At 53.6% G+C, this 26,987-nt stretch overlaps 3 protein-coding genes across 8 annotated transcripts; 2 read left to right on the forward strand and 1 right to left on the reverse strand.

Annotated features, from left to right (window-relative positions):
• The first annotated feature begins 788 nt into the window (after positions 1–788).
• On the forward strand, positions 789–8,204 carry PHOSPHO1 (phosphoethanolamine/phosphocholine phosphatase 1). Of its 5 annotated transcripts, none has more exons than XM_036267742.1 (4): positions 789–1,134; positions 2,210–2,306; positions 4,144–4,255; positions 6,485–8,204. In XM_036267742.1, the coding sequence occupies exon 4, from the start codon at positions 6,492–6,494 to the stop codon at positions 7,368–7,370; it is 879 nt and encodes a 292-aa protein (XP_036123635.1). In that variant the 5' UTR covers positions 789–1,134; positions 2,210–2,306; positions 4,144–4,255; positions 6,485–6,491; the 3' UTR covers positions 7,371–8,204. The 5 variants fall into 5 exon arrangements, with proteins under 5 accessions (XP_036123635.1, XP_036123634.1, XP_036123636.1 ...); XM_036267741.1 differs by having other exon boundaries at positions 789–1,114; XM_036267743.1 differs by having other exon boundaries at positions 789–1,114; positions 6,612–8,204.
• A 74-nt stretch (positions 8,205–8,278) lies between these two features.
• ABI3 (ABI family member 3) lies at positions 8,279–20,121 on the reverse strand. Its single transcript, XM_036267746.1, is given in 8 exon segments — positions 8,279–9,024; positions 9,362–9,544; positions 9,985–10,118; positions 10,303–10,398; positions 10,575–10,660; positions 11,858–12,034; positions 13,259–13,426; positions 19,841–20,121. Coding segments are annotated over 8 exon segments (1,125 nt in total). The 5' UTR covers positions 19,958–20,121; the 3' UTR covers positions 8,279–8,860.
• A 254-nt stretch (positions 20,122–20,375) lies between these two features.
• GNGT2 (G protein subunit gamma transducin 2) lies at positions 20,376–24,083 on the forward strand. 2 transcript variants are annotated; one of them, XM_036269119.1, is made up of 3 exons: positions 20,376–21,670; positions 23,296–23,419; positions 23,836–24,083. In XM_036269119.1, exons 2-3 carry the CDS (start codon positions 23,336–23,338, stop codon positions 23,959–23,961), a joined length of 210 nt encoding a protein of 69 aa, XP_036125012.1. In that variant the 5' UTR covers positions 20,376–21,670; positions 23,296–23,335; the 3' UTR covers positions 23,962–24,083. The 2 variants fall into 2 exon arrangements, with proteins under 2 accessions (XP_036125012.1, XP_036125011.1); XM_036269118.1 differs by having other exon boundaries at positions 23,314–23,419.
• Positions 24,084–26,987: the final 2,904 nt, after the last annotated feature.

Genomic DNA, 26,987 nt, shown 5'->3' on the forward strand with positions numbered 1-26,987 from the left:
ACGAGTGCAGCGGCCAAGTGCAGTGTCCCGTTCGTAGTACGTTCTCAGTAAATATAAGCATCACCTCTTTCCTCTGGAAACAGAATCTCCTCTCCTTCTCACCACCAGGCTGGGAGGGCAGAAGGGGGATGAGGGAACGTGGCTGGGAACAGACACTTAAGAAGCGGCAGAGTAGGTGCGTATTTTAGTTAACAACAGCACTCGCAAAGGGGCAAATTGTTTGGTCCTCAACTCAGTGTTTACAGGGTAGGGGAGTGGGAGTCTTTCCTGGCAATCCCCTGTACCCTGTAACCTGGGAAGGGTCCCAAAGGCCAGAATGGGGCGCTGTGACTCCGCCTGCTGGGCAGAGGGCACCCAGCTAAACGCTCGTGGGAGCGGGACAGTGGAACTGCTTTCCCTTAGCTTGGTCAACCGGTGCCTCTCACTGGGCTTAGGGGCGAAGAACCGAATGAGAGCTGGATGTCGGGGTGCATTTCTGCACACCTCAGGCATCCGAGCCCTGGAAGCGGCAGTTGAAAGTTCACAGCCCTGGCACTCCGGGGAATGTGGGCGGGGACTTAGGCAGAACCCCGCATCCACTCCAATGAGGGTGCCCTCACCCACGTTCCTCCAAAGAGCTAAGCTCGCTCTCCACCTCCTTCCCTTCTCCGCGACACCCAATCCCACCTCCTCTGGCGCTCGCGGAGCCTCGGGAGCCGCCGGGAGGCGTGGCCCGCCCCTTTGATGTGCGCCGGCGCCGCTGTGATTGGACCGTCGCTTGTGACGTGCGGGGACTGCGGTGGGCCAGGGTGCTGCGGCAGCCGCAGCGCCAGCGGCGGCTCGGGCTCCGGCTCCCGGGCATTTAAAGGGGACGCGCGGCAGCCCGGGGGCTGAGGATGGAGATGGAGGGCGGGTGGAAGGAACGGGCCAAACGCACATCGTCCATGGCCCCTCCGGACCGGAGGGACTCGTGAGCCGGAGCTCAGAAATCCGGGGGTGGATAAGACCGCGTCTCCTCCAATTCCCGTAAGCACCCCGGCTCCATCCTGCGTCCACATACCTCGGCTAGCCCCTCTCTCCACTCCTGACACTTCAAACTCAGCCGGGACAGACTTCGGCCGCCGCCGCTCCCCACGTGAGTCCTGGCTCCCTGAGGTAGGGGAGGGCTTGGGTCCGAGTGTGGAGTGGGGGCTGTGTGGAGTTTGAGGGCGATCCTGCACGCGTGTGTCAGTGGGGGAGTCCCTGAAGCAGAGGGATGAGTTCCCCGTTCCTGCCCCAGGAACGTGGTGCCCGGGTGTATTCTCCATCCCCGGCTCCGTCAAAGCGAAAGAATCGGTGCCCTTGCTCCCCGCTACCCAGTAGTCCCCTCCGCTCCCTGAGCTGCGCACCCCCTGCCCCGCATTGGAGCGAAAAGCCCGCCAGCTGGGAGTGTGCCAGAGTGCCTGCCTGCCTGCCTTCCAGCCACCTCTAAAAATATCTCTCCCCCCATTCCACCCGGCAGCTGCCACCTCCCTGCCCAGTGAGGATCCCCTCCCAGCAGGGCAAGCCCAGAGGTGACTCCAGGTCCCAGCTTCCTCACTGGCACCAGGGCTCTAGGTCATCACCTCCAGCTAGTCAGGACAGGAAGCTCAAACTCAAGGGGGTCTTCGGGGCAATAACGGAAGCTCTGGCTGCAATTTTCCCAAGACGCACCAGAGACCCCTGAGTTCTAATCCTGATCTGATAACACTGTGGCCCTGGGATGTTAGCTTGACCTCTTTTGGCCCCTGTTTTTCCTATTTGCTGCTGGCAGTGGTGCGGTTGGGAGGGCTGTCTGGGGGAGGAAAAGAATTCCAACTTAGTGGCTGAATCCGATTTCTAGTGATGACACAAGGAGACCTGGTTTTGTTACTGTGGTATCTCTGGGGTCCTCGCCCTCCCCCATACCCATCCTGCACATTTCCTGTGGTAAACTGTCCCCAAACTGTCCTATGGGCTCCATCCATTCATTAAGAGGGGCATTTCAAATTTAGAGGCCATGCCCAAGGGGGGCCTATTTCCCTCCCCCATCCCGGAGACCCTCCCACCCATTCCCACAGATGTCATCTAAGAGCATTTGTGTGAAGAGTGGGGGAAGCTGGGAGGGATCTGGAGATCTGGTGTGGAGTGGGGGAGGCAGGCACTGCTTTTAGCTGGGACTAGTTATGGACTCTGACCCCAAAGGAATCCTTTTCTCCACTCTCTGCTCTAGCCTGTTAGAAAAACTCAGAGATCCTGCCCCCCTTTTTTTGAGGAACTCTTTCAGATGACACAAAATGGTTTGACCATTCAGGACAAAACTGCCGGAGGTGAGTAACTTGTCTGAACATCACGGGAGGCAGATTTCAGTGGGGCCCAGGGTCCCTCTGAATACTGTGGGACCTGCCTAGGGGAGGGGTATCACAGCATGGTTCTCCGTTTCCAGGGGAAGAAACCCAGGATGCCTGGTTTTCTGCCATGGGGATTAAAAGAAACAAGGACAACTTACCAAATAATAAATTTTTAACCAGTTTCCCTAAATACTGTTATTAGTATATGAAAAAAAGTAACTGTCTTTTGCTATGAGAAATGAGAAGTTTTGAGGATGATTAGAAATCAGTAGAATATTCCACCAAATTAGAAAAAGAAACAAAATAAGGAGATCCTTTTCTATGAGATAAAAGTTGGTTTCTAGGTGGCTTCTGGAGACCCTCTGAATCCTTTTATATCTAATCCCTTGATTCCTCACGTGTGTGGCATGTTCCAACACGTGTATGTCCCTGTTTGCTTTTAGAGTGGTAGTGACAACCCCTGACCTTTCTCCTGGCCACAGACAGGACATGTGTTATCAGCCAGGATTCTGGAAGGCTGGAACTCTCTCCAGATAAGGCCTAGGGACAGTTCTGTTCTCTCATCCTCCAAAACCTGCCATTTCCTTGTCCCCATCCTTCCCTCACTCTCTCCCATCATCTCCTTGACCTTGCCTCCTCGCCCAACCCCTTCCTCTTTTGCCCACTGCCCCATTTAGCTTTAACCACCTCTCCTAATTCCTAGATTAAAAAGCTGAGACCCACATCCCATCCTGACCAAAAGGGTTTAATGCATGTGTAGTCAAAGTGGACAGGGCTGGGGTACCTCAAGATGGAAGGTGATAGAGCCCCCCACACACCTGTGCCCTACTCCTAGCATGTCCCAGTCTCTCTTGGGGGCAGTAGCTTATCCCTGCTATCCTGGGATGGTCTGGGGAAGAGTGTCACCTTGACAAAATCAGAAGTGTTTCCAGTGTCACCCATTGTCACCACCAGAGGGCAGCAGCCAGCCAGACCTTTGCTCCTTTTCTTGTCTAGTTTCCTGGCTCTCAATGTCTTTCCAGATCTGTCCCAGCTGTCTCTGGTCTCTTTATACAACCCCAGGGTGGAGGGGGGCAGTGGGAGCTGTAGGTGGTGCCCTTTGTAGCTGCATTGGTGGAGGCCCCACAAAGTCAAACTCTGTCCCCAAAGCCACATAGCAAAGTCCAGCAGGAATTTCAGTCTGACTCTCCAGTCCCAGATCATCTGTGGTGCCAAGGGGTCTGGATCCCCCAGCTGCGGTACAATGAGCCCGGTCATCTTCCCCTACCCTTGTAAGGATAGACAGCAGGCAAGGCTGTGGCTAGGTGCTCATGCTCCAGGTTCCGCCCCATGGAAACAGCATAGTCTCAGTCAAGTCATTTAACCTCTCTGAGCCCTTCTCGTCTGCTGAATTCATGATACTGTGTGGTGAGCAGTGAGAGAATATGAGTAAAGGTAATTTATAAACTACGTTGTATGTGCACAGAAAGGGCAATGATCATACTGGAGGGAAAAGCACTGGTCTCAGACTCAGAGATCTAGTTTTGAGATCTGTCTCTGCTATTTACAGTGGGTGCCCTTTGAGCAAGTTGATTAACCTCTCTGAGTCTCCAATTACACAGTCTATAGCCTCTCCAGCAAAGTAGTGAATTGCTAAGAGGATAACTAGAATGAGTTTAAGGTCTCTAAGTCCTCATCCCATCTGAGGGGTCGTTTTTACTGAGCTCCTGGGAGTAGTTCCTGGGGCTCAGCAAAGGGGATAAGAGCTGGTAGCATTTGTGGTGCAAACAAAGCCAGCTGACTGGGCTCCCTCATACGAACCTTCTGTGGTTGTCAGGAGCTCTGGACAACAACTAGAGACCAACAAAGTTCCTACGCGTGGTGCTCAGGGTGATGTACCAACAATGAGCGGGTGTTTTCCAGTTGCTGGCCTCCGGTGCCTGTCTAGGGTAAGTGGGTCCCTCTAGGGGGTCTCTTTGGATGAGGCCTCAGCCTCCATGTTTTCATCATGGGGTGGGAGGAACCCTATCTAGCCCCTTTCAGGCTTGCGCTCACTTCTCCTGAGCCTCCACTAACCCCTAGAAGCTTCTATCCCAGTTGAGAGGTCCTGATGCTTAGCATCCTCAACTCCAGAGACCCTGAGCCACTGAGCCTCCCAAGTGGATGCTGCTGAGAGCAGTGGGTGACTCTTGGATGAGGTCAAAAAGGCAGTTCCATTGAGAGGCAGATAGCCAGGTTCAAATCCAAGGTCTGAAATTAGGAGTCTGGATTTCTGCTTCACAAAGTGTGCCAGGCCATAAACATCAGAAATATTAGGGAGTTAAGAAGACACCAGAAAGAGGAGTGGTTTGTCTGGACTAATTGGGGTGGGAGGCTGGAGTCGGGGTAGAGGGAGGCAGTGTAGTGGGTATTCTGAAGCTGTGCATGTTCTGTTCACCCTGCCCCTCCATCCACACAGCTGCTGGCGGGCAGAGGCGACAGGGGCTGGCTGCTGAGGGCTCCTGTCTCCATGTGCTTACCCTCACACTTCTTTGTGCCCTCGCACTTGCCCTCTTGTCTCCGTTTTCTCCCATGTCCCCTGTCAACATGACTCTTGCCCTGGTCGGTTTGGCTCAGCGGTTAGAGCGTCGGCCTGTGGTCTGTAGAGACCCGGGTTCGGTTCCCGCTAAGGGCACGTACCTCGGTTGTAGTTTGTCCCCGGCCCTAGTTGGGTCGTGTGGGTGGCAACCACTCGATGTGTCCCTTTCACATCCATGTTTCTCTCTCTCTCTCTCTCCCTCCCACTCTATCGGAACAAAATATCAAAAAATGTCCTCGAGCCCTGGCCGGTTTGGCTCAGCGGTTAGAGCATCGGCCTGCGGTCTGGAGAGACCCGGGTTCGGTTCCCGCTAAGGGCACGTACCTCGGTTGCAGTTTGTCCCCGGCCCTGGTTGGTCGTGAGGGTGGCAGCCACTCGATGTGTCCCTTTCACATCAATGTTTCTCTCTCTCTCTCTCTCTCTCTCTTCCTCTCTCTCCCTCCCACTCTATCTGTACAAAAAATGGAAAAATATCCTTGGGTGAGGATTTAAAAAAAAAAAAAAAAAATGTCCTCGGGTGAGGATAAAAAAAGAAAAAACATGACTCTGACCCAAAGTCTACAATTCCTGGAGCTCCTCGCCCCCACTGTCTTCCTGTCCAGTCTGTCTACATGCTCCCCCATCATTACTTCCTCCTAGTCCCCTCCTTCCCTACCCTTGCCTCATGTCACCCCCCCATGCCCCCATTACCTTCTTCCACCTTTCAGCCACTGCTGCTCTCTTTCCTCCCTCTTACCTGTCTCCCAGGTGTGTCGTGGCCTGGCCTGGGAGGCTCCTACCTCCCTAAGCCCCATTGCTTCTGCTGCTCGCTTGCTTCGGACTCTGGCACGAACCCCACCTGCTGACACAGTTCTTCCGGGGAATTGGCAAGTGACTAGTGATGAGCTGTCAGCACAGGGCCCTAAAACTCCCGGGAAAAGCTGAGTCCTACCCCTCAACCCCTGCCCAGAGCCATCTGGCTGGAAGCAGCTACCAGAAGAGCCTTCCTGGGTCTTGAGCTGTCAATTACCTATCTGGCTCTTCTGAGAGCTAAAACCCAGTTCTCTGGCCAGTGCAGAGGCCCAGCACCTACTCTCCAGGCCTGAGGTCTGGCACTCATTGTCCACATGCTTTGGATGGTGTCAACAAGTTTCCCTGGAGCCAAGCTCCTTATTGTCCATCACAGTCCATAGCCATTGGCCCACAGCCCACAGGGGTATTGTAGAGGCTGCTCCCATTGAGTGAATGGGTGGTTCCCCTGACTCTGTTTGTTAGGGAAGAAGGGAGTAGAGAATCCCCCCACCCTCCCTTAACCACACCAACAACTGGGGTCAGTAGGTCTGTAGAAGGTCTAGCCCAGAAACGTCCCCAAAGGGTGTCCCCTTGGGAGCTGCTCTTCCTTTCATTTAAGCTGACCCATGTTAAGTCCCAGTGACCCCGGTTGGGAGCAGCAGAAACAGGTGCCAAGGGAGCCCTTCTGGGCTCAAGAAGAGGATGGTCCTGTGAGGATAAATCCCAGCGCAGTTAACTTAGAGATACCAAGGGGGTGGGCAGGGAGCTGGGGGTGGGGGTCGCAGCGTTGGGTGCTCCCTCAGCTTAACCAGCCTTGGGTCCTCCTCAGGTCTTGGATGTGCCAGCGCCTCTGGCCCAGGCCTGCTAACCAGCCTCTCCCGGGTCGGCGCCTGCCCGGCCCGCTCTCGCTTGCTCCTCCCTCCTCCTCCTGCTGCTCTTCTCTCCGCTGCTCCCAGGACGGCAGGATGGCGGTGCAGGGCGCGCCGCGCTTCCTCCTGACCTTCGACTTCGACGAGACTATCGTGGACGAGAACAGCGACGACTCCATCGTGCGCGCCGCGCCGGGCCAGCGGCTGCCGGAGAGCCTGCGTGCCACCTACCGCGAGGGCTTCTACAACGAGTACATGCAGCGGGTCTTCAAGTACCTGGGCGAGCAGGGCGTGCGGCCGCGGGACCTGCGCGCGGTCTACGAGGCCATCCCCCTGTCACCGGGCATGGGTGACCTGCTGCAGTTTGTAGCCAAGCAGGGCACCTGCTTTGAAGTGATTCTCATCTCGGATGCCAACACCTTCGGCGTGGAGAGCGCGCTGCGCGCCGCCGGCCACCTCGGCCTGTTCCGCCGCATCCTCAGCAACCCGTCGGTGCCTGACGCACGGGGGCTGCTGACGCTGCGGCCCTTCCACTCGCACAGCTGCGCGCGCTGCCCTGCCAACATGTGCAAGCACAAGGTGCTCAGCGACTACCTGCGCGAGAGAGCCCAAGACGGCGTGCAATTTGAGCGCCTTTTCTACGTGGGCGATGGTGCCAATGACTTCTGCCCCATGGGGGTGCTGGCTAGCGGCGACGTGGCCTTCCCACGGCGCGGCTATCCCATGCACCGCCTTATCCAGGAGGCGCAAAAGGCCGAGCCCAGCTCATTCCGCGCCAGCGTGGTGCCCTGGGAGACCGCCGGCGACGTGCGCCTCCATCTGCAGCAGGTGCTGAAGGCATGCTGAGACTGCTGCCTGGATGGGGCGCCCAGAGGAGAAGGGGGAGGGGAGATCGGGAAAGACAATCTAGTTTTATCACCCCTTTTCCCCTTTCGCTTTATTATGTACCTCCAGGAATTTCTAGAATGCCAGGCCCGTCCATTCCGGGACTGAAGGAGGGAGTTTGCAACCATCCCTTCTATGCAGTTAAACCAGCTCGGCTGCCTCCCTCAGATCCACCGCAAACAGTTAAATTCTGGAGTCTGGCCCATCCCGGGTGGTACTCATATCTAAGACGGCAGCAGCGTTTCCAAAAACCTCATCTTCCGAACTGGGAGGAAGAGGTTCCCCTGCAGGCGAGAGAACTTGAACCGCTACCTGGGCACCTAACCTCCTCTCTCCCAGTCTTAGGTCCAGGAAAAATCTTTTCGCATCGAACTGCGCACGGACGGAGATGAAACTCTCCGCCGACAGCCCCAGGCCTAGATCTTGCTTCACCTACCGCGACCCCACACTACATCCCTTTTCTTGCCTCCCTTACGCCGCCCAGCCGGCCAGCAACCCCAGAGGAAAAAAAGCTGGAGGGAACGTCGCCTACTAGTGGTAGAACGAGGTAGCACACGGTCTGGCTCGGGTCGGGCCGGCCAGGGATCTCGCAGCGGTGCCATGATGTCTCCTCGAACCCCAACATCGTCTATGCAGCAAGACCAGGAACTTAACCAAAGTCATCCCCGCGGGCTGGGCCCTCTCCACGCCCAACTCCCGTATGGAACAGAAAGCCATGATGTTTGAAGGCAGAGCCAGCGAAACCCAAGCCCCTCCTCTTTGGTGTTTTAGAGCTATAAAGCAGGTGATGGGGAAGAGGTGACTGAGATCTCTGGCGCCGCAATCTGAGGGGTGAGGGTGGCCTTTGCTCTCAGGGAGCCCCACTTAAGTGAGGGGACTGGTCTCCACTCTTGGCCAGTGCCCAGCTTAAGGAACCAAGGATGAACACAGACAACAGACAAAAGAACACGGTGCGTGGCCCATCTGCAGAGGGCAACTGGGTCCAGTACAAAGGGCAGTAATGAAGATCGAGGAGAAGGGAGATATACTGCTGCTAAGAGCAGACAGAGCGGCTCAATGATTAGCAGGAGACTTAGAGGTGAAATGCCTTTCAGTCCCTTCTCTCTCTGGGCCCCCAGCCCTGCAGGGCAGTCATCAGGAGTTCATCAGAGTTTTTATTGGAAGTTGGCACTTGCAGCTGGAGACCCCGCCCTCTGTGGAATAGGGGTCCTCTGTATACAAGATCACCAAACTCCTCGGCTTCCAGTTCTTTCCTGGCTGTGACAGGCCTCTGGGCACCTCCTCTCTCTCCTCAGGACCCCTTCCCACCACAGTGGGGGAAGGTGCAGACACAGCTCACAGAGGTGGGCAGGCCTAGTTCAGCCTTGCTTGACCTTGGAGTTGGCTTTGGCCTGGGGCTCCAGTTTCCCTCAGAGAAGAGCCTCTAGTCAGCAGCCCAGAGCCCCAGGCTGTCAGCAGCTGGGCTCCACATAATTACCCGGGAAGAATCCAGTCCCCTCCGAGCTGACACCCTCACACCAGCCATCGGAGAAGCGGCGGGTGATGCAGATGACAGTGCCCTCAGAGAAGGAGAGCTCGTTGTCCTTCTGGCCAGTGTATGGGTACACTGTCACCACTGCAGGGCAGGAGGAGAGGGTGCTGTGAGAAGTGCCTCCTGCCCGCCATGGAGATGCAGGGGCCCACATGATTCTAGGGAGCATCTAGTGGAGGGGGCTGTAAGCATTGGGGCAGAAGGTGCCTTCTCCCCAGCCCTGTGGACCCTTCCCCAGCTCAGTTAATACCAATCCTCCTGCTCTCTTCCCAGCTTCGTTCTGGCCAACTGGACAAACATTTGCTTGGCTCATCAGAAAATGGGTGGTTAGGAGGGCAGGAGGCCCAGAATGCCTTTAGGGTAGGAGGAGGGGAACCCTGGTGGTGGGATCTGGTGTCCTTCAGTCCCAGTAGCCAGGTACCTTTCTCCAAGTATGAAGCAGGGACCCAGCTAAGCTCTTCTGGCCCAAAGTCTGGTGGAGGTGGCGGTGGCAGTTCCAAGTCCTCTACATCCAGGATCGGAGGAGGGGGCAGCTCTGGGGCTGGGAGGAAAAGCAGAAAGGCTGCGAGTGGCAGAGGGAGCCCCCTCCCCTAGCTCCAGGAAACTGCTGTTCAAGAGCAGTGCATCAGGATCTAGCGCTTTATGTAATCTTCCTCCAGCCCTTGGCCATCCTGCTCCTCCCACAATGCTTCCAGCAAGGAGGACGTGCTCAGTAAACCTGAACCTATGGACAGTGTAGGGTGGTCAGACTGCACTTAACTGGGTGACGGGCAAGTCACCTAACCTCATCCTCAGCTTCATCTTTTAAATGGGAGTGTGAAGATCCTCAGGGTTAAATTTAAGTGAAAAAATGGATGAGGACCCTCTAATTCAAGGCTTGGTATAAAGCAGTCACTGAGTTATTAGTTACCTTCCTCTGCCTCCTTTCTCTCCTGTTACCCCTACCTTAGACAAATTGTTCACTGAGGTGACCATCAGATCCAAGAGGGGTGGGGAGGGGTGTAGGGAAGTGAGAGCGAGACCCCACAGTTGAGCTAAGATCACAGAGCTTACCAGGTGGGGGCAGCAGGCAGATATCGGAGGCTGGTAGAGGAGGTGGGGCCACGGAGCTGGGAAGAGGAGGGGGTGGGGCTACTGCCTGCCCCTTGGTCTTAGAGGCCCCAACACCTTCCGCACTGCTGGAGATCAGAGAAGGCAGAGAGGGTCGTTTTAGTGAGGGGCTCCAACTCGGCATCCCCAACTGGCCCCTGCCCCTCAGTCATAAGCCTCGACCCTGTGATCCCCAGGCCTCAGCCCCAGTAGTAAACAGGACAAATCGTCAGGAGGCCCCTCAGCTCCCTCCCAGCTTGGACTTGGGCTCACCCGGCCGAGGCCAGGGAAGAGGCAGATGAGGCTGCGGAGAGTTTGCCGTCGGGTACCACCGGGGGCTGCACTGGCTCTGGGATCCGGGGCGGCCTCCTGGGGGTGGGGGGATGTCGTCACGGGACAGGAAGTCTTCCAGTAAGCAGGGGTCAGGTGCGGGGAGGAGGGGGCAGATGGCAGAGGAGGAAGCTTGGTGCAGGGCGTGGAGGCGAGGGTGGGGGAATAGAGTTTCAGGATCTTGTGACGCTGGTTCGGCTCGGGCGAGGCCTCACCCCAGAGTCGCAGAGGCGGGTGTGGCAGGCGCCTTGACGCTCTTTCGAGACAGGGTGCCGGTCCTCGACAGCTGCGTGCTCAGATCCTGGGAGAGAGCAGGCGGGCTGAGATCGATAGGCAGCCACCCCCGGTTGCCCCGTGATCCCACAGAGGAAATGGGGGAGGGGCAGACGCAGCAAGTTCCCACTTCCACTTCCCAGCCCCCTCTCCCACCTTCCCCCACCCGCCCTTGCTCATTGCCGGGGCGCCAAGTCTGCTGCAGGCCACACGGAAACCTCAGCGCAGACAGTCTGAAGGCCACTTCCTCTGCACCGCCTCAGCCGCGGAGTGGGCCCATCAGCTCACCCCTCTCCCCAAAGCACCTCAGCGCCCAGCGTGGTGGCCCCCAACTGAGACCCCAACCTCAGCGTGGGGCTGGGGAAGGTGGGGAAAGGAGAGGATCATCACATGTAGAAATGTCCCCCTGGGGCAGGCCATTCAGAGCAGAGTACTAATGACAGGGTGCAGACCCACGAGCAAGAAAGCAGGTCTGTTATAAGGTTTCCAGGGAATGACATCCTCTGCTCTACTTCATTAGGGACGAAGCAAAGGGATTTGAGCTGAACCATAAAGCATTGAAGTTGAACAATAGAAAGAACTTACTGGTGGGGAGGCCTGGCAACCGAAGGAGGCAATGTAGTTTCCCCTTTCTGAGGAAAGGGTGTATGGGGGGAGGGGGTCATTCAGATAGAGAGGAGCTGTAGCCTAACCTAGAATGTTGGAGTGTGGGTGCAGAATTGACAAAATGGGATAGGGGTGTGTGTCCTCTCCAGGTCTTAGGAGATGGGCTGGGAAGAAAAGGCCATCGTCCTGCTCCCATCCTCAGCATGTCCTCTTTGAGTGTCTGCATCCCTGCCTCTTCTCACCCCACAGTAGCTCTGGGGTGACTTCTCAGTGCGGTGACCTCAAACCTCCAGACAGGAAGTCGCTGTTCTCATGTGGCTGGGGAGCTGTTCTCATGCATGCCCTGAGGACCGCCCTTCCTCCTGCCCTGCGCACACGCGCACACACGCACCGCGGCTCAAATGTCAGTCTCAGCAGATCATCTGAGTTCAGGGCAAAGGTCGCTTCTGGAGGAGGGGCATCATGAAGGGTTTTTACGGAGGGCCTCTTCCTTAAGGGGATGGCTTCAGGGAGTGAGGAGAGAAGGGCTGCAGGTTGGGGCAAGTACATGGATGTGGAAGAGAACCGGGGTACCTGAGAGAAGGGAGCCATGAAGAAGAGGAGGGGCCCGAATCTCTACCTTGATCCCATGGCCAATGTCATCCAGGCAACCGAAGTTGAGGGGTCTCCTGAAGTAGGGCGTGAGAGGAGGTAGGCTCTCAGGGGCGATGACTTTCTGGCTGGGGGGCAGCCGCTGGACAGTGGCCAAAGTGCCTATCTCCCTTCGGGCCACCTTCTCCATGTGCATGTTCACCATCTGTGTGACAGAATTTGAGGTGACAGTGGGGGGGGCGCTCTATGCAGCGTGAGACTTTGGGGTGGGGGTAGGGACCATGGGAGGCAGTGAGGTCGGGAGAAAGAGTGGGTTTTGTTCCCAAGGCCACACAGCATGTGGGAAGAGTGTTGCCAGGGGAGGATGGAGCCACTTTGGAGCAACTTCCTAGTGGAAGAGAATGGGGCTTATTATTAGCTGAGCAGAAACCAGAGGAAAAGGGAGAACGCAGCATCCCTGAGGGTGTCGGGAGAGACTGAAATACTGGACTGGGAGCTTGGGAGCAGAGATGGGAAACGTGGAGGTGGCTAAGAATTGTGGCAGGGTCAGCTCTCCCTTCTGAGGGACAAATAAGTGAATTAACGTCCTCTTGGGTGTGCTGTGGAGAAATCTACAACACAGGGTAGGAGCTCCTGTCTGCTGGGATGAGAGGAAGACACACCCACACTCAGCATGGGGCTGCTGCACAGGCCAGGCTGATGTGTAATTGGATCAGTGCACGTGGTTCATGGAGCAATTAATTCCTCAGCCAAGGATCCAGGAAGGAAGGAGGAGGGTGTGTATGATAGCTGGGTGGGGGACACTGCATGGTGGTGACTGTCCTTCCAGGGCTGAAGATGATCTTGCCAAGTAAGCACTCTGGATCTAGGACATGTATTAAGTCACTGCCTGTGTTTAGATGGGAACGGGGTCTCCTATGCAGCCACCGTGATTGGTAGAGTCTGCTTTCTACCACACAGGATAGAATTCAGAGAAAGCTCTGCCTTCAGGAAGTACCTAGTCTGGCGGGGCAGCAAGGCACAGAGAAAGGTTCATATCGCTTGGGAATTGCCAAGCTTCTGTGGCAGAGTCAGGCATTTGGACTTGGAAAAAGGCAGGAAAGACGTTTTTTGTTTTGTTTTTTCTTAGATAAAGTAGAGGAGAGGGAGGGAGGAAGAGAGAGAGAGAAACAGAAACATCGATGTGAGAGAGACACATCAACTGGTCGCCTCCTGCACGACCCTGACCCTCACCAGGGCTGGGACCGAACCACAACCGAGGTATGTGCCCTTGGCCAGAACCGAACCCACAACTCTTTGGTCTGCGGGCTGAAGCTCTAACCGCTGAGCCAGACTGGCCAGAGCCAGGAAAGAAGTTTTATTGGAGAAAATGCCCAAGTGGGGCTGAAGAGTTGGGGGCTGATGCAAGAAGCTTCCCTATATTCCTTACCTGGCCCAGTGTGCTCACACGGGCTTCCACCTGTCGCAGAGCGACTGCCTGCAGGTCCAACATGCGCAAAGTGTTCCCGGCCAGGTTGCCCACCTGGTAGGCCACGCTGGCCAGGGCCTGGGTGGTAAAGGCCATGGTCTCCTCCAGCGCCTTCCGCTTGTCTGTGGCCTGAAACATACACAGTCCTGGTTGGAGGCCCGCACCTTCCACTGATCCTTTGCTGGACAGGTGCGATGGGAGAGGGTATAGGGAAGGTGGGGGGTTGAACTGGGAAAAGCAACAACCCTTAGATGTTTGAAATGTTTTCCATAAGAATGATGTTACAGCCCTGGCCAGTTTGGCTCAGCGGTTAGAGCGTCGGCCTGCGGTCCGGAGAGACCCGGGTTCGGTTCCCGCTAAGGGCACGTACTTCGGTTGCAGTTTGTCCCCAGCCCTGGTTGGTCGTGCGGGTGGCAGCCACTCAGTGTGTCCCTTCACATCGATGTTTCTCTCTCTCTCTCCCTCCCACTCTATCTGTACAAAAAATGGAAAAATATCCTCGGGTGAGGATAAAAAATAAATAAATAAAAAATAATAAAAAAAAGAATGATGTTACAGGAAGAGGGACTTGGGACATCAGAAAAGCAAATCTGTAGCCGTGGGGAATGGGGGTAAGGGAAGGGAAAGAGACCCCTGTACAAATAGTCAAGCTAAAGATTAACACTACCACCTTCTTGAGGACCTTTGGGGAGGAGGGAGGTGTAGAGGGTAAATAGTAGAAAGGAGAGGGAAAGGTAATGCTAGTCGGAGGAGCTCTCAAACTCAAAACCAACCAAGTAATGTCAGGCCCTCATCCCAGACCTTCTAGCCAGAATCCCATGGGAGCGAGGCTGAGGAGTCTGTGCCTTTAAAAGCTCCCCAGGGGACTCTTGTGCTCTTTGTTTAGCTCCAGTCTGCAGGTGGGTGTTTGGGGAACAATGAATTAATCTGTTTTCTAGATAAGGAAATTGAAGTCAGAAGATTGTGACCTCATTCATTCACTCCCTGCAGTAGCTTCCCAGTACACCAGGAATGAAATCCAAACTACTAACCAGGCCTATATAGGACCCCACAAGGCTGGGTCCTGTTTTCTCTTTACCCCCATCCCCTACCACTCCCTCTCATTCCCCTCCAGCCACCGTGGCCATTGGATTTCTGTTCCTGGTCAAGCTAAGATTGTTTCTACCTCGAGGCCTTTGCACTTGTTGCAATCCTCGGAGACACCTTCCCTCACCACCTTGTGGTCTTCCCCAGCCCACTTCTGTCCCGTGCTGGGATAGTGTCCCCACACAGCCGATAATAAACATGCACTTGTGAGTTAACTAATGGATTTAATGTAAACCCAAATACTGGGCATCTCCCCACTGCATGCGGGCGCTGTGCCAGGGAATGGGCAGGGTCACACTGCCAGTCAGTGGGGAAGGGGTGGGCAGAGAATAGCTTGAGACAGAAGAGGGATTTTTTTCAGCCCCAATCAGACTGTGGGGGCTGGGGCAAAACGTCTCTGATCATTTGGTTCCCCAGACAGCTTCCTCATCTCTGGTGGGGTCATGGAGTTGCTGCGTTCTAGCCTGTGCTTTTGTGGGGATGGGGAGGTGAGGCCAGGGCAGACAAAGCTGCAGCATGGGGTCTCGGCATGCAGGTGCTCCTCAAGCCCGTCAGTGAACAGACCTGGAACCTATCAGAGCAGGGTGCTCAGGGAGATCTGGGCGCCTCCAATGTAGCTTGAATTAAGCTGGAGCCATAGGGCAGACCCAGAACCTTCTGAGCTGCCCCTCCTGTCAGGGGACCTCCTGCCTTTCGGTCCCAGCACCAGTGAGGAAATGCTCATTAGCAGGGACTTTACATTTTACATCTTCATCAGCATATGTAACCAAGTGCCTTGGCAAAGCAAAGCTATCAACCCAGGATTTTTTTTTTTAATTCTCACCCAAGGATATGTTTTTGCTGATTTATTTTTTAAGAGAGAGGAAAGAAGAGGGAGGGAGAGAGAGAGAAACCTGCAACCTGGTATATGCCCTGACCAGGGATCGAATCTGAAACCTTTCAGTGTACGAGATGACGCTCCTAGCAACTAAGCCACACTGGCCAGGCCAACCCAGGATGTTAAAACCAGATAGGAGCCCTGGTCGGTTTGGCTCAGCAGTTAGAGCATCAGCCTGTGGACCAAAGAGTAATGGGTTCGATGCCGGTCAAGGGCATCGTGCAGGAGGCAACCAATCAATGTGTTTCTTTCACATCCATGTTCTCTCTCTCCCTCCCTTCCTCCCTCCCACTCTATCTGAAAATCAATGGAAAAATATCCTCGGAAAAAAAAAAAATCCTCAAGTGAGGATTTAAAAAATATAGCTTGGCCAGTGTGGCTCAGTGGCTCAGTAGATTGAGCGTCCTCCTATGGACTGAGAGGTCCTGGTTTGATTCCCGGTCAGGCCACATGCCTGGGTTTCGGGCTCAATTGATGCTTCTCTCTCACTTTGATGTTTCTATCTCTCTCTCCCTTCCTTTCTCTCTAAAAAAATCAATAAAAACATATATATATTCATATTATATATATAAACATATTATATATATATAATATTCGTTTATATATATATAAACCAGAAAGGATCGCAGCTCTTGTTCTAGTTCAAGACCTTTTTTTTTTTAATCCTCACCCGAGGATATTTTTCCATTTTATCTTCAGATAGAGTGGGAGGGAGGGAGAGAGAGAGAGAGGAGAGAGAGTGAGAAACATCGACATGAGAGGGACACGTCGACTGGCTGCCTCCCACAGGACCCTGACCAGAGCCGGGGACGAACCGCAACTGAGGTACATGCTCTTGACCGGAATCGAACTCGCGACTCTGGTCCGCAGGCTGACGCTCTAACCGCTGAGCCAAACTGGCCAGGGCCAAGACCCTGTTTTATTTATTTATTTATTTTATTTTTATTTTTATTTTTTTATCCTCACCTGAGGATATTTTTCCATTTTTTACTCAGATAGAGCGGGAAGGAGAGAGAGGAAGAGAGAGAAACATCGATGTGAAAGGGACACATCGAGTAGCCGCCACCCACACGACCCAACCAGGGCCGGGGACAAACTGCAGCCAAGGTACATGCCCTTAGCGGGAACCGAACCCGGGTCTCTGTGGACCGCAGGCTGACGCTCTAACCACTGAGCCAAACCGGCCAGGGCCAAGACCCTGTTTTTGTTTTTGTTTTTCATCCTCACCCGAGGACATTTTTCCATTTTTTTGTTCAGGTAGAGTGGGGGGGAGAGAGAGGAACAGAGAGAGAGAGAGAAACATCGATGCGAAAGGGACACATCGAGTGGCTGCCACCCGCACAACCGACCAGGGCCGGGGACAAACTGCAACCGAGGTACATGCCCTTAGCGGAAACCGAACCCGGGTCTCTCAGGACCGCAGGCCGACGCTCTAACCGCTGAGCCAAACCGGCCAGGGCCCAAGACCCTGTTTTTTTTTTTTTTTTTATCCTCACCCGAGGACATTTTTCCATTTTTTGTTCAGGTAGAATGGGAGGGAGAGAGAGGAACAGAGAGAGAGAGAAACATCGATGTGAAAGGAACACATCGAGTGGCTGCCACCCGCACAACCCAACCAGGGCCGGGGACAAACTGCAACCGAGGTACGTGCCCTTAGCGGGAACCGAACCCGGGTCTCTCAGGACCGCAGGCCGACGCTCTAACCGCTGAGCCAAACAGGCCAGGGCCAAGACCCTGTTTTAATAGGTGAGGAAATGAAGGCCCAAATGGACCAGTGACTACTCCTTTGATTTCCACCCAGATTTCTTAGCTCAGCTCTCCTCTACTGTTTCCTCCCTAGACTGGCATGTGGAATTTACCACTGGATTTTTCTGTCAGTCTAAATAGGAAAAATGTCTGCTTGGGCTCAGCTCTGGAAGGCTAGAGCCTGGATGCCTACCAATCCCTGGGTCTTAGACCAAAGTTAGGTCTGGAGGTCGAGGGTTTGGGATCTATCTTCACAACTGACTGCTTATTTATCATGCAAATTACCCTGTCTGTAAACTCCCTGGACCCTAACAGAGAACTCTGCAGTTGACCCCATTCCCCATGGGTTTCCTGACACCTGCTTGGGGTGGAAGGAGGGGGCGGGGGGAGAACGGAGGGCCTGGGAACCAGGCCTTGTTAAAGAGCAGTTCTAAGAAGTCATCCAAACCCTTCCCAGGCATTTGCTCTTCAGATGAAAACCCTCAGAGAGGCCAGAAAAGGTCGGTGGTCTCATAGTGTTCTGCCTGAAGAAAGCAGGAGTCCAGGGATTCTGACTTGGGTCAGAGCTTCCTATGCCCTGGGTGTTTTGTACGGGCTGCTCCACCTCAATAGAATTGATTTTCTACATGTGTCTCTCATCCTTATGATTGATGATGATGATGATGATGATGAAGAATATGGTGGTACGAGCTGCCATTTATCCTGGCCTTCTTAAGGAGCAGGCACTGGGCTACGTGCTCCAATACATTTAACCCATGTGAAGAATCAAGGGGAAACTTGCCACAGGTCTTACAGTTGGTAGTTGGCAGAGTTGGAAATTGGACCCAGGCCTTTGTGCCCTCAATTCCCGTGTGCACAGTGTGCGCAGATAAGAACCCGCCTGCACGTGCTTTGAGACGTGCGGTCATGGAAGGAGTGGGAAGGATCGCCTCACGCCTGTCGTCAGGGGGCTGTGCCTGCCAGCGCAGGGAGACCGGAGCTGCCTGCAGCCATCCACCCTCCACACGCATGAAATTACGCCCTGGGTAGTTTTCAACTAGAGGTCTGGTGGTGGACCCTGGAGTCAAAGTTATGGGTTTGAATCCAGGTTCTGCCACTAGCTTGAAAACCTTGGGGAAGTGAGTCAACCTTTCTGAACCTCAGCCTCCTGGTTGTGAAGTGGGAGTGGTTTTCACTCACAGGACTGGGTTGAGTGGTAAAGGAGGCAACCCACCTGCCCAAAGTAAGGGGGCAGAGCACTTTGACTGTTATTAGCATTGATTCTCTTTAATCTACCATTTTCCCATAAGCACTTGCTCCTTTTATTATTAATTATTAATCTGGGAGGTCCCTGTGCCTCATCTCACAGTTTGGTTACAATGTGTTAGAAAAATGAAGTTTTTGCCTGGCTGGTGTGGCTCACTGGTTGAGTGTTGACCCATGCACCAAGAGGTCGCCAGTTCGATTCCCGGTCAAGGCACATGCCCAGGTTGTGGGCCCGATCCCTAGTGGGGGGCATGCAGGAGGCAGCCAATCGATGTTCTCTCTTACTGGTATTTCTATCTCTCTCTCCCTCTCCCTTCCTCACTCTCTAAAATCAGTAAGGAAAAATATTTTTAAATAAAAATAAAGTTTTATCCATGGGATGGCAGGATTAGTCAGTAGCTCTTAAGGGAGCACAGAAAACTGAGGACAGAGAGTGCAAATAAATTATCTTTTTTTTTTTTTTATCCTCGCCCGAGGACATTTTTCCATTTTTTGTTCAGATAGAGTGGAAGGGAGAGAGAGAAACATTGACGTGAAAGGGACACATCGAGTGGCTGCCTCCCGCACAACCCAACCAGGGCCAGGGACAAACTGCAACCGAGGTACGCGCCCTTAGCGGGAACCGAACCTGGGTCTCTCTGGACCGCAGGCTGATGCTCTAACCGCTGAGCCAAACCGGCCAGGGCAAATAAATGATCTTAAAGTCACACACCATGTCAGGGAGGCGGGAAGGTGCAGAGCTCAGCTTCAGAGCTGGGCTGATGCCCGGCGCCACTGTTTCCAAGCTGTGTGACCTTAAGCAAGTCACCTTGCCTCCCTGCACTGCTGTTTCCTCCTCTACGAAATAGGAATAATAGCACTGTCTCACAAGAGGGCCATCAGGATTAACAAAGTAACAGAGATGCTCAGTGGTTGTTAAGTTTTCCTCCTTCCTCTTCCCTTGATCCAGGAGTCCACATGCCCGGTCCTGGGGCAAGCACACACTTTAGAAAACCGCGCAGATGCCCTGGCCGGTTTGGCTCAGCGGTTGGAGCGTCGGCCTGCGGTACAGAGAAAACCGCGGAGATGCAGCTATATCCTTGTCGTTGCTGGTAGCTGGTCCTGCAATCATGTTGTCCATTCCTTGGCCTCTGTGCCAGACTCTCTCTTTAGCCCAGCCGGTCTGACATCTCTCTGCTCTCCCTCTCTCCCTGGTCCACCTCGAGTTCTCTACCATGTTTGGGAAGTCCCTATGAGGTCTCACCTAGAGCCAGCCTGAAAATGAAATGATGACACTGACATTTGTGTGAGGACCAGTCTTTGGGCCTGTGGATCTGAGTGAGAGTCTGGCAAGGAGATGAACCTAGGCTGAGGCCTGCTAACAGATGGAAAGCACTGCCTGGACATGCTCAGGAGAGAAAAGGGGCACAGTGGGGGCTTGGGGAGCATGCAGTCACCGTTAAAGTTTGGGGGACTGAGCTGAAGCTGAGGCCCAGAGCCCAGGACAAGCAACTGTCAGGATGCCCTCATGGCCTTGCCCTGGGGATGGCCTTGCCAGGGTGGGCCCCTCCAGGGGCAGGGGTGCCGGGGCCTGTGCCCGCTCTGCCTACCTTCTCGTAGTTGTCTTCGCAGTAATCTGCGACGCGTAGCAGGGCACTGTGGTTGCCCCGCAGAGCCTCGCGGCCCGTGGGGATCTCAAACTCCTGCAGCTGCTGCAGCTCCGCCATCGCCCCCAGCCTCTGCCGGGCTCCCCAGGGAGCTGCTGGTTTCGTGCCTCACCCTGCCCTTGATTGGTCGCTCTGCCTTCCCTCTCTCTCACCGCTTTTGGTTTCCTCTTCGTGAGAGACCCAAACCTGCTCGCAAAGGGCAGGCATGCTCATTCCGGGACAAGAGGAAGTCAGTCCCTACTCCCTGAGCCTGCGCCTGTCTGTCCCCTGCCCAGAGGAAGGGGAAAGCCAGTGGCCCCTGTGGGGCCAGTCCCCCAACCCCTCCCAGCAGAGGAAGCTAAGGTCGGGGCGTCTGTGATTGCTCCCTGGGCCTGGAGAGGAAACTGTCCGGAGGGGGTAGATTGTGGAGGAAGGGGGTTGGTCTGCTGGGGGGGGGGGGCGTGGAGACGGATTTTCCACTCATGGAAGAGGAGGAAAAGGCAGAGGGTGGGGGCTTCCTTGGGAAGCCCAGGGATGAGTCACCAAGGGACAGGAGAGTGGAGGGTGGAGAGGATATGGAGGCCAGTCACGCTGGGGGCCTGTAGGGTGGCAGAGCAGCAACAACGGAAAACAGACAATGCAACAGCAAGAGGAGCGCACTGAACCCCGGGAAGAGAGGCCAGAGGCCCCAGAAGTGTTAGAAAGCCTCTGAGGGCTACGGGCCATGCAGGTCTGTGTACATGCTCTGCGCTCCATGGAGGCAGGATGAGGTGAAGTGGGCCAAGTGTGAGGGACTCGGATTAGACAACAGGAAGGACTTGGCTCTGAGAAGCACCAGGTTCAAGTTCCAGATGAACTGGTCGGGTTTAGGAAGGTAAGTGCCCTATTAGCTGCATTAACTGGGAGTCGGACTAGGTGACCTCCAGGGTCCTGTCCTGATCTCAGCTTCTTGGAGATCCTGGAGCAGGGGAAATTAGGATGAACCCTGGGCCTCCTCCTGCCCCTCTCAGCACCCAGTCTGTCCCCTAGAGGCAGGAGAAAAAGAGGAACACTCACTGACCATATAGGTCCCTTAACATCTGCTCCTCAAGAGAGCCCCTTGTCATTGCACAGGTGTCAGCCTGAGCAGGAGCTCAGTGTCTGTCATCTTGGGAGGAGACCAAGAGAAGGATCAGGATATGTGACTGTGCTGGGGGGCTGCTGAGGGAGACCCACACCCAGGGCTCAGAGGGAGGCAAGGAGGCATGGACATGGGGTTAGAGGTGGCCATGGCCCCAATGCTAACTGACAGCGTCCTACGTGAGTACACTTTCATTGAATGAGTGAATGAAGAGTGAGCTGGGAGAACCGTATACAGTGAAATGCGGGGCTCCAATCAGGGTCACAAAGGCCTCTTGGGTGCGGGAAGTTAGGAGCTGGTCTAGGACTTGCCTCATGGAGAAGAATCGCCTTAGCACAGTCTCAGAGATGGGGGAGGGGAAGGCTTGGGAGAGAAGGCAGGGGAGCGTGTATGGCTGGAGGTGAGAAATGGGGAAATAAGGCAGAAGGTCGCTAAAGGAGTGGACTCATGCAGGGGGCAGGGTGTCTGCTCTGGGGGCAGTGAGAGCTTGGAGGCTCAGGCCGGTGGATAGGCTTAGAACCTTGAGCCTATGATCAGCTTTGGCATCAGAGATTTGAGCTTCCAGACCATCTGCTTTATCTAAAGACTTTCAGCTGATGAGAAGCGGGGTGGCTCATACACCATCCTGTCTGGGTCGGCACAAGTGACTTGAAGTGCACGCTCTTCCTTGGCAGGTGAGAGGGGCTGAGGTTGTACTGGGTTGGGATCTAGTCTTAGAATTATTGACAGGCCTTCTTGATAACTGTGCGATGATGATGTTGATGGTGATGATAATAGTAATAATAATAAATGCATTGTGTTTATTATGTGCCAGGCAATGCATTAAAATATTTTATATGCATTCTTTTCTTGGTACTCACAATACACGTATAAGGTAGATACTATTATTATAACCATTTTGCAGATGGGGAAACTAAGACTCAGGAGGTTGAGTGACTTGCCTAAGGCTACACAGCTTGGAAGCAGCAGAGCGGGGGTCAGAGCTGGAGTCTGACAGGCTCCAGAGCCCTTCTCTTAACCACTAGGGTTCCCTCTCCCCTGACAGGACCTGGAGTTTCCTTAAAACTTCTACCTGGCCCTGGCTGGTTTGGCTCAGCGGTTAGAGCATCGGCCAGTGGAGCAAAGGGTCTAGGATTCGAGGGCAGGTACCTGGGTTGCCATTTAGATCCCCGACCCTGGGATTGTGCAGGAGACGACCGAATGGTGTGTCTCTCTCACATTGATGTTTCTTTCCCTCTTCCTCCCTTCCACTCTCTCTAAAAATCAAACAACAACAACAAAAAACTTCCACCTGGCCCTGGCCAGTGTGGCTCAGTTGGTTGGAGCCTTGTTCTGTACACCAAAAGGTGGCAGGTTGGATTCTGGGTCAGGGCACCTACCTAAGTTGTGGGTTTCACCTCTCTCTCTCTCTCTCTCAAATTAATTTTTTTTTTTTTATCCTCACCGGAGGATATTTTTCCATTTTTTGTTCAGATAGAGTGGGAGGGAGAGAGAGGAAGGGAGAGAGAGAGAGAAACATCGACGTGAAGGGACACATCGAGTGGCTGCCACCCGCACGACCAACCAGGGCTGGGGACAAACTGCAAATGAAGTACGTGCCCTTAGCGGGAACCGAACCCGGGTCTCTCCGGACCGCAGGCCGACGCTCTAACTGCTGAGCCAAACTGGCCAGGGCTCAAATTAATTTTTTAAAAAACTTCTTCCCTGGCCAGTTTGGCTCAGCTGTTAGAGCGTCAGCCTGCGGCCCAGAGAGACCCAGGTTTGGTTCCCACTAATGGCGCGTACCTCGGTTGCAGTTTGTCCCCGGCCCTGGTTGGTCATGCGGGTGGCAGCCACTCAATGTGTCCCTTTCAAGTCGATGTTTCTCTCTCTCTCTCTCTCTTCCTCTCTCTCCCTCCCACTCTATCTGAACAAAAAATGGAAAAATGTCCTCGGGGGAGGATAACAAACAAAAACAAAAAAAACTTCTACCTGTGTAGTGTGTGCAACGATACCTTTGCTTCCTAAATCTCCCTCACTGGGAGAAACTCTTTTCCTCTTCCTTCCTGATGCTCTAAATCCTGTTTCCTCATAGACAGGTCCTTCTCTGAGAACAGAGTCTGTGCCTCCCCCATCAGATTGGGAGCATACTCTCCTCCTGAGCCTAGGCTCGTGATGGAGGTGGGGTGGGGAGGACACAGTGAGCATATGAGCAGTGAGGGGCTTGGACTGAGGGACATGGCAGGGAAGATGGTAGAAGATGAGATGCAGAGACTACAGAGGAGGGAGCTCGGGGAACCTGGGGAATTTGCAATTCCAGCTGCAAAAGCCTTTCCAGGACCAGGTCTCTTCAGGGCAGGATGGCCCAGGAGCTCAGCGAGAAGGAACTATTGAGGATGGAGGTGGAGCAGCTGAAGAAGGAAGTGAGGAACCCAAGAACTCCGGTGAGTCTCCTCTTCCCTTCCCTGCTCCCTCTTCTCCATCCCCTTGGAGCTGGGACTTAGAGAAGGAAACGACGGACAATGGGGTGCGAGGGCCTCTCCAGGGCAGAAGAAGCAAGAGGTGCCTCCGGGATGGGGTAGGATGTGGAAGGAGACTGGGGCTTGACCCCATGGAGGCGCACTGGAGGGAACCTCCGCCTTGCAGCCCCGTCTCTGGGCCAGCATCCCTTGCAGGTAAGTGAGGCTCTGTGGTTCTGCACAAGGAACTGACACCCCTCTCACTCTTGCCTGTCCCCATCATCTTTCTTCTCTCTGGCCACTGTCCCCGCCCTGTCCAGAAGCCTGTTTTGGGGGGACTGACCAAGTCATGGATCCTGAGCGGGAAACCAGGCTTGGAACCTTGCTTTGCTTTCTCGCAGATTTCCAAGACAGGAAAGGAAATCAAGGATTATGTGGAGGCCCAAGCAGGAAACGACCCTCTTCTCAAAGGCATCTCTGAGGACAAGAATCCCTTCAAGGACAAAGGCACTTGTATAATAAGCTGATGGCACAAGAGCCCCTCCCCCTGACTGTCTGTCCCTCCTCGGCCCCACTCCTCACCCAGAGCCAACTGTCCTGGTTAAAAACCAGTGAATTTCCACCTTCTCTTAGTCACAGAATAAAGATATCTGGCTGCATGCATTGTGTATCCATTTCCTAAGCCCATTTTCAAGTCTTTTCTGCCATTACCTCCTCCACCTGCTGGATCCCTGTTGACCTCACTTGGAAACACTCTGCTCTTCCCCAGTTTAGCAGCTGGCCCGTGAGTGGTGGGGTCTGAAGAGTCTACAATACCCTGAGACCCCAGTGGGCAGGCCTTAGGAGACATTTACTCCTCCTCAGAACCTCTCTCATTTTCCCCCTCCCCGTTCTTCCTAGGAACCAGCATTTCTAACAGAGAACTTTGGGTCGAGGACTGGAATTGGGAGGTCCATTTTTCCCATCTCATGTCTACTCCTGTGGTCTTCCTCCTAGTCATTTAGACCACCCCAGATAGCCTCATAGCAAAAAGTTTGTAAAGTCACGATTTTGTGATTCATTTAATGTCTCAGGGCTTGTTGTGCCCTGGCACCAGGGGTAGAAGAATGAGCAAGACTAACATGGCTCCTATTTCCATGGAATTTAGCAGAGAAGACATGGAACAAAGGGCTTATAGTTAAATTAGTAAGCGTTACTATGGGGAAAGGAAAGTCAACGGTGCCGGAGACTCACAGAGCAGGTAGACAGACAGACATTCAGGGCAATGACAAGGGCAGAACAGGACGTGGTTAAACATGAGGCTGGAGAGGGAGACGGGTCAAGGGTTAAAGGACTTTGCTTGGAGCTCAGGTAAGAACTTTCTTTTCTATTTTATTTTTATTTGTGTGTGTGTGTGTGTGTGTGTGTGTGTGTGTGTGTGTGTGTTTCCTTACGAATTTTTTCTTCACCCTCAGGGCATGCAAAGTTTAGGAAGGTATTTAAGTAATGGAAAGCTGGGCCTTGGTTAGCAGAAGGAAGGCTGGATCCTGCTAAAGGCTGGGGGTACAATGAAAGCAAGACTGATTTCTGGGCCTTGTTAGTGGAGTGATTACTATCTGAGGGAGCCACAGACATACACTCATAATACAGCGCATCCAGTGCAGTGGCAAAGAGGTCAGTGTGGGTATGACAGGAACCGTAGGAGGGCTGCCTAATCCAGCTGACTGGCTGTGTTGCATCCTGGGAGGGCTGACAGGAAAGGCCTCTAGAAAGAGGTGATGTCTTGAGCTGAGTCCTGAACAGTTAAGTTGTAAATGAGTAAATGGATGGCAAATCTGGCTGAAGGTACAGCATAAACAGAAGCATACAGATGAGGGGGGTGGAAGGGTTTGAATCCAAACACCCATCAGATTGGAGTTGTTGGAATGTCAAGAGATAGGCCTACATCCTTAGGATTTGTTGCTAAATAGTTGGGTTTAGGGATGACCAGAGGAGTTTTGTTGTTCTACTAAACAACCTTATCTGCTGGGAGTGAGTTGGTAATGTTTGCCTTTAGAAGGAAATTGGCTTCTGACAGGTGACAGCCCAAGGGTGTGCCCTGCTCCTACCGGTGAGGTCAGAATCCAGGATCTCCTGAGGAGCGTCCATTCCTTTGCTAACTCACCATTCTGCAGCCTGGAATACATTCACCCACTGTCAATGTATTGTGCTCAAGAAAAGGAAAAGATAAAAAATGAGAACAAGAAAACATTTAAATTCAATAATTCTTATTTTATAAAATGGGGAAGGGTGAATATCCCATTAGGCTCCAGCAGTAAGAAAGGAAAACCAGACGGGGGGCTACCGTCATGGGGCTATGGCCCATGTGGCTATGGCTTCCTCCTTCCACCCACCAGTCCTTGTTCTCACTGGTTGGGGTATTTGGTCCAAGAGGGTGAATCCAACCTTTATTCTTGAGGAGTTTGAACCCTTGGGGGGGCTCTGAGTAGGGTAGCATCTTTACTGGGGGCGTGGCACCCCAGATGTTCTCTTGGCTCCTCCCATACACTTCCTAGCCACCCCCACAGGTGTAGTAATAATAGAACCCCTGAGACTCAAGGTCAGACATGGGCCCAACATTCTGACACCTTTTTCTGTCTGTTTTCCTAGTTCCAGAAGGAGCTTCAAAGGGCTGAGGGCAATCTCACCTTCCACTTCAAAAGAATTATTCTGTGCCCTGCTGGCCGCATTCCTTCCTACATGCTCAGACCTTCACATTAGCAAGTTGAGAGGATGAGAATGATCATTCTGAGAGCCGGTCCTTGATGGAATCTAAGCCCTTCATAACCCCTCTGTCCATCCTTAAGCTTTTTTAGCCCTGAAAGGAAAGCACTGTGTGCTGTTACCGATTCCGTTCAGGGCACATCCAGCAGCCTCTGACAGCACTTTGCCTTTGCAAAGTGGTGTCCCCTTGCTGGCATCAAACTTGGGCTTCACCACGCCAGTGCATTATTCTGTGAAGCCACCAGCTTCCAGATGAAGGACACATGGCAAGATCAGCAACTCCTGTTGACCTTAGCCCCTTGCCTAACTTCTTTTTAAAAATGCTGTAGTTTCATTTGGAAATACTTCTAGATTTACAGACAGTTGCAGATCTAGTAAGAGTTCCCACATGCTTTCCACCCAGCTTCCCCTAATGTTAATATATTACATAACCATGATACTTTTATTGAAACTAAGAAATTAACATTGGTGCAATGCTGTTCACTAAGCTCCAGACTTTATTTGCATTTCCCTAGCTTTTTCACTAGTGCCATTTTTCTGTTCCAGGATCCACGTTATGGGCCTCTAGAAGACATTCCGTACGTCCATAGATGGAAGTGTTGGCAGGGACATAACAGTCAAGGAACACAATTCCTAAATAAGTGCCTATTTCAGTGCCAAGTCCGTCCTCTCCATTGACCTGCCACCAGAGGATCTGCTGGTTGTCTTGAGGTCTGGTGTTATAAGAGGGGCTCAGGGTTGTCACCGTTGCTGGCTCATTGGTTAAGTTGCGCTGGTTTTGATGAAGGAAGCCCATGCTTGTCCTCTCGTG

Source organism: Molossus molossus, unplaced genomic scaffold (genome assembly GCF_014108415.1).
Source record: "Molossus molossus isolate mMolMol1 unplaced genomic scaffold, mMolMol1.p scaffold_m16_p_19, whole genome shotgun sequence".
NCBI classification, from domain to species: Eukaryota; Metazoa; Chordata; class Mammalia; order Chiroptera; family Molossidae; genus Molossus; species Molossus molossus.

Bases quoted from the DNA above. Each gene is read 5' to 3' on its own strand.
- PHOSPHO1 (XM_036267742.1), top strand. From the start codon at position 6,492: ATGTGCCAGCGCCTCTGGCCCAGGCCTGCTAACCAGCCTCTCCCGGGT.
- GNGT2 (XM_036269119.1), top strand. From the start codon at position 23,336: ATGGCCCAGGAGCTCAGCGAGAAGGAACTATTGAGGATGGAGGTGGAG. The intron at 23,420-23,835 runs GTGAGTCTCCTC...GCTTTCTCGCAG, and splicing joins TGAGGAACCCAAGAACTCCG to ATTTCCAAGACAGGAAAGGA.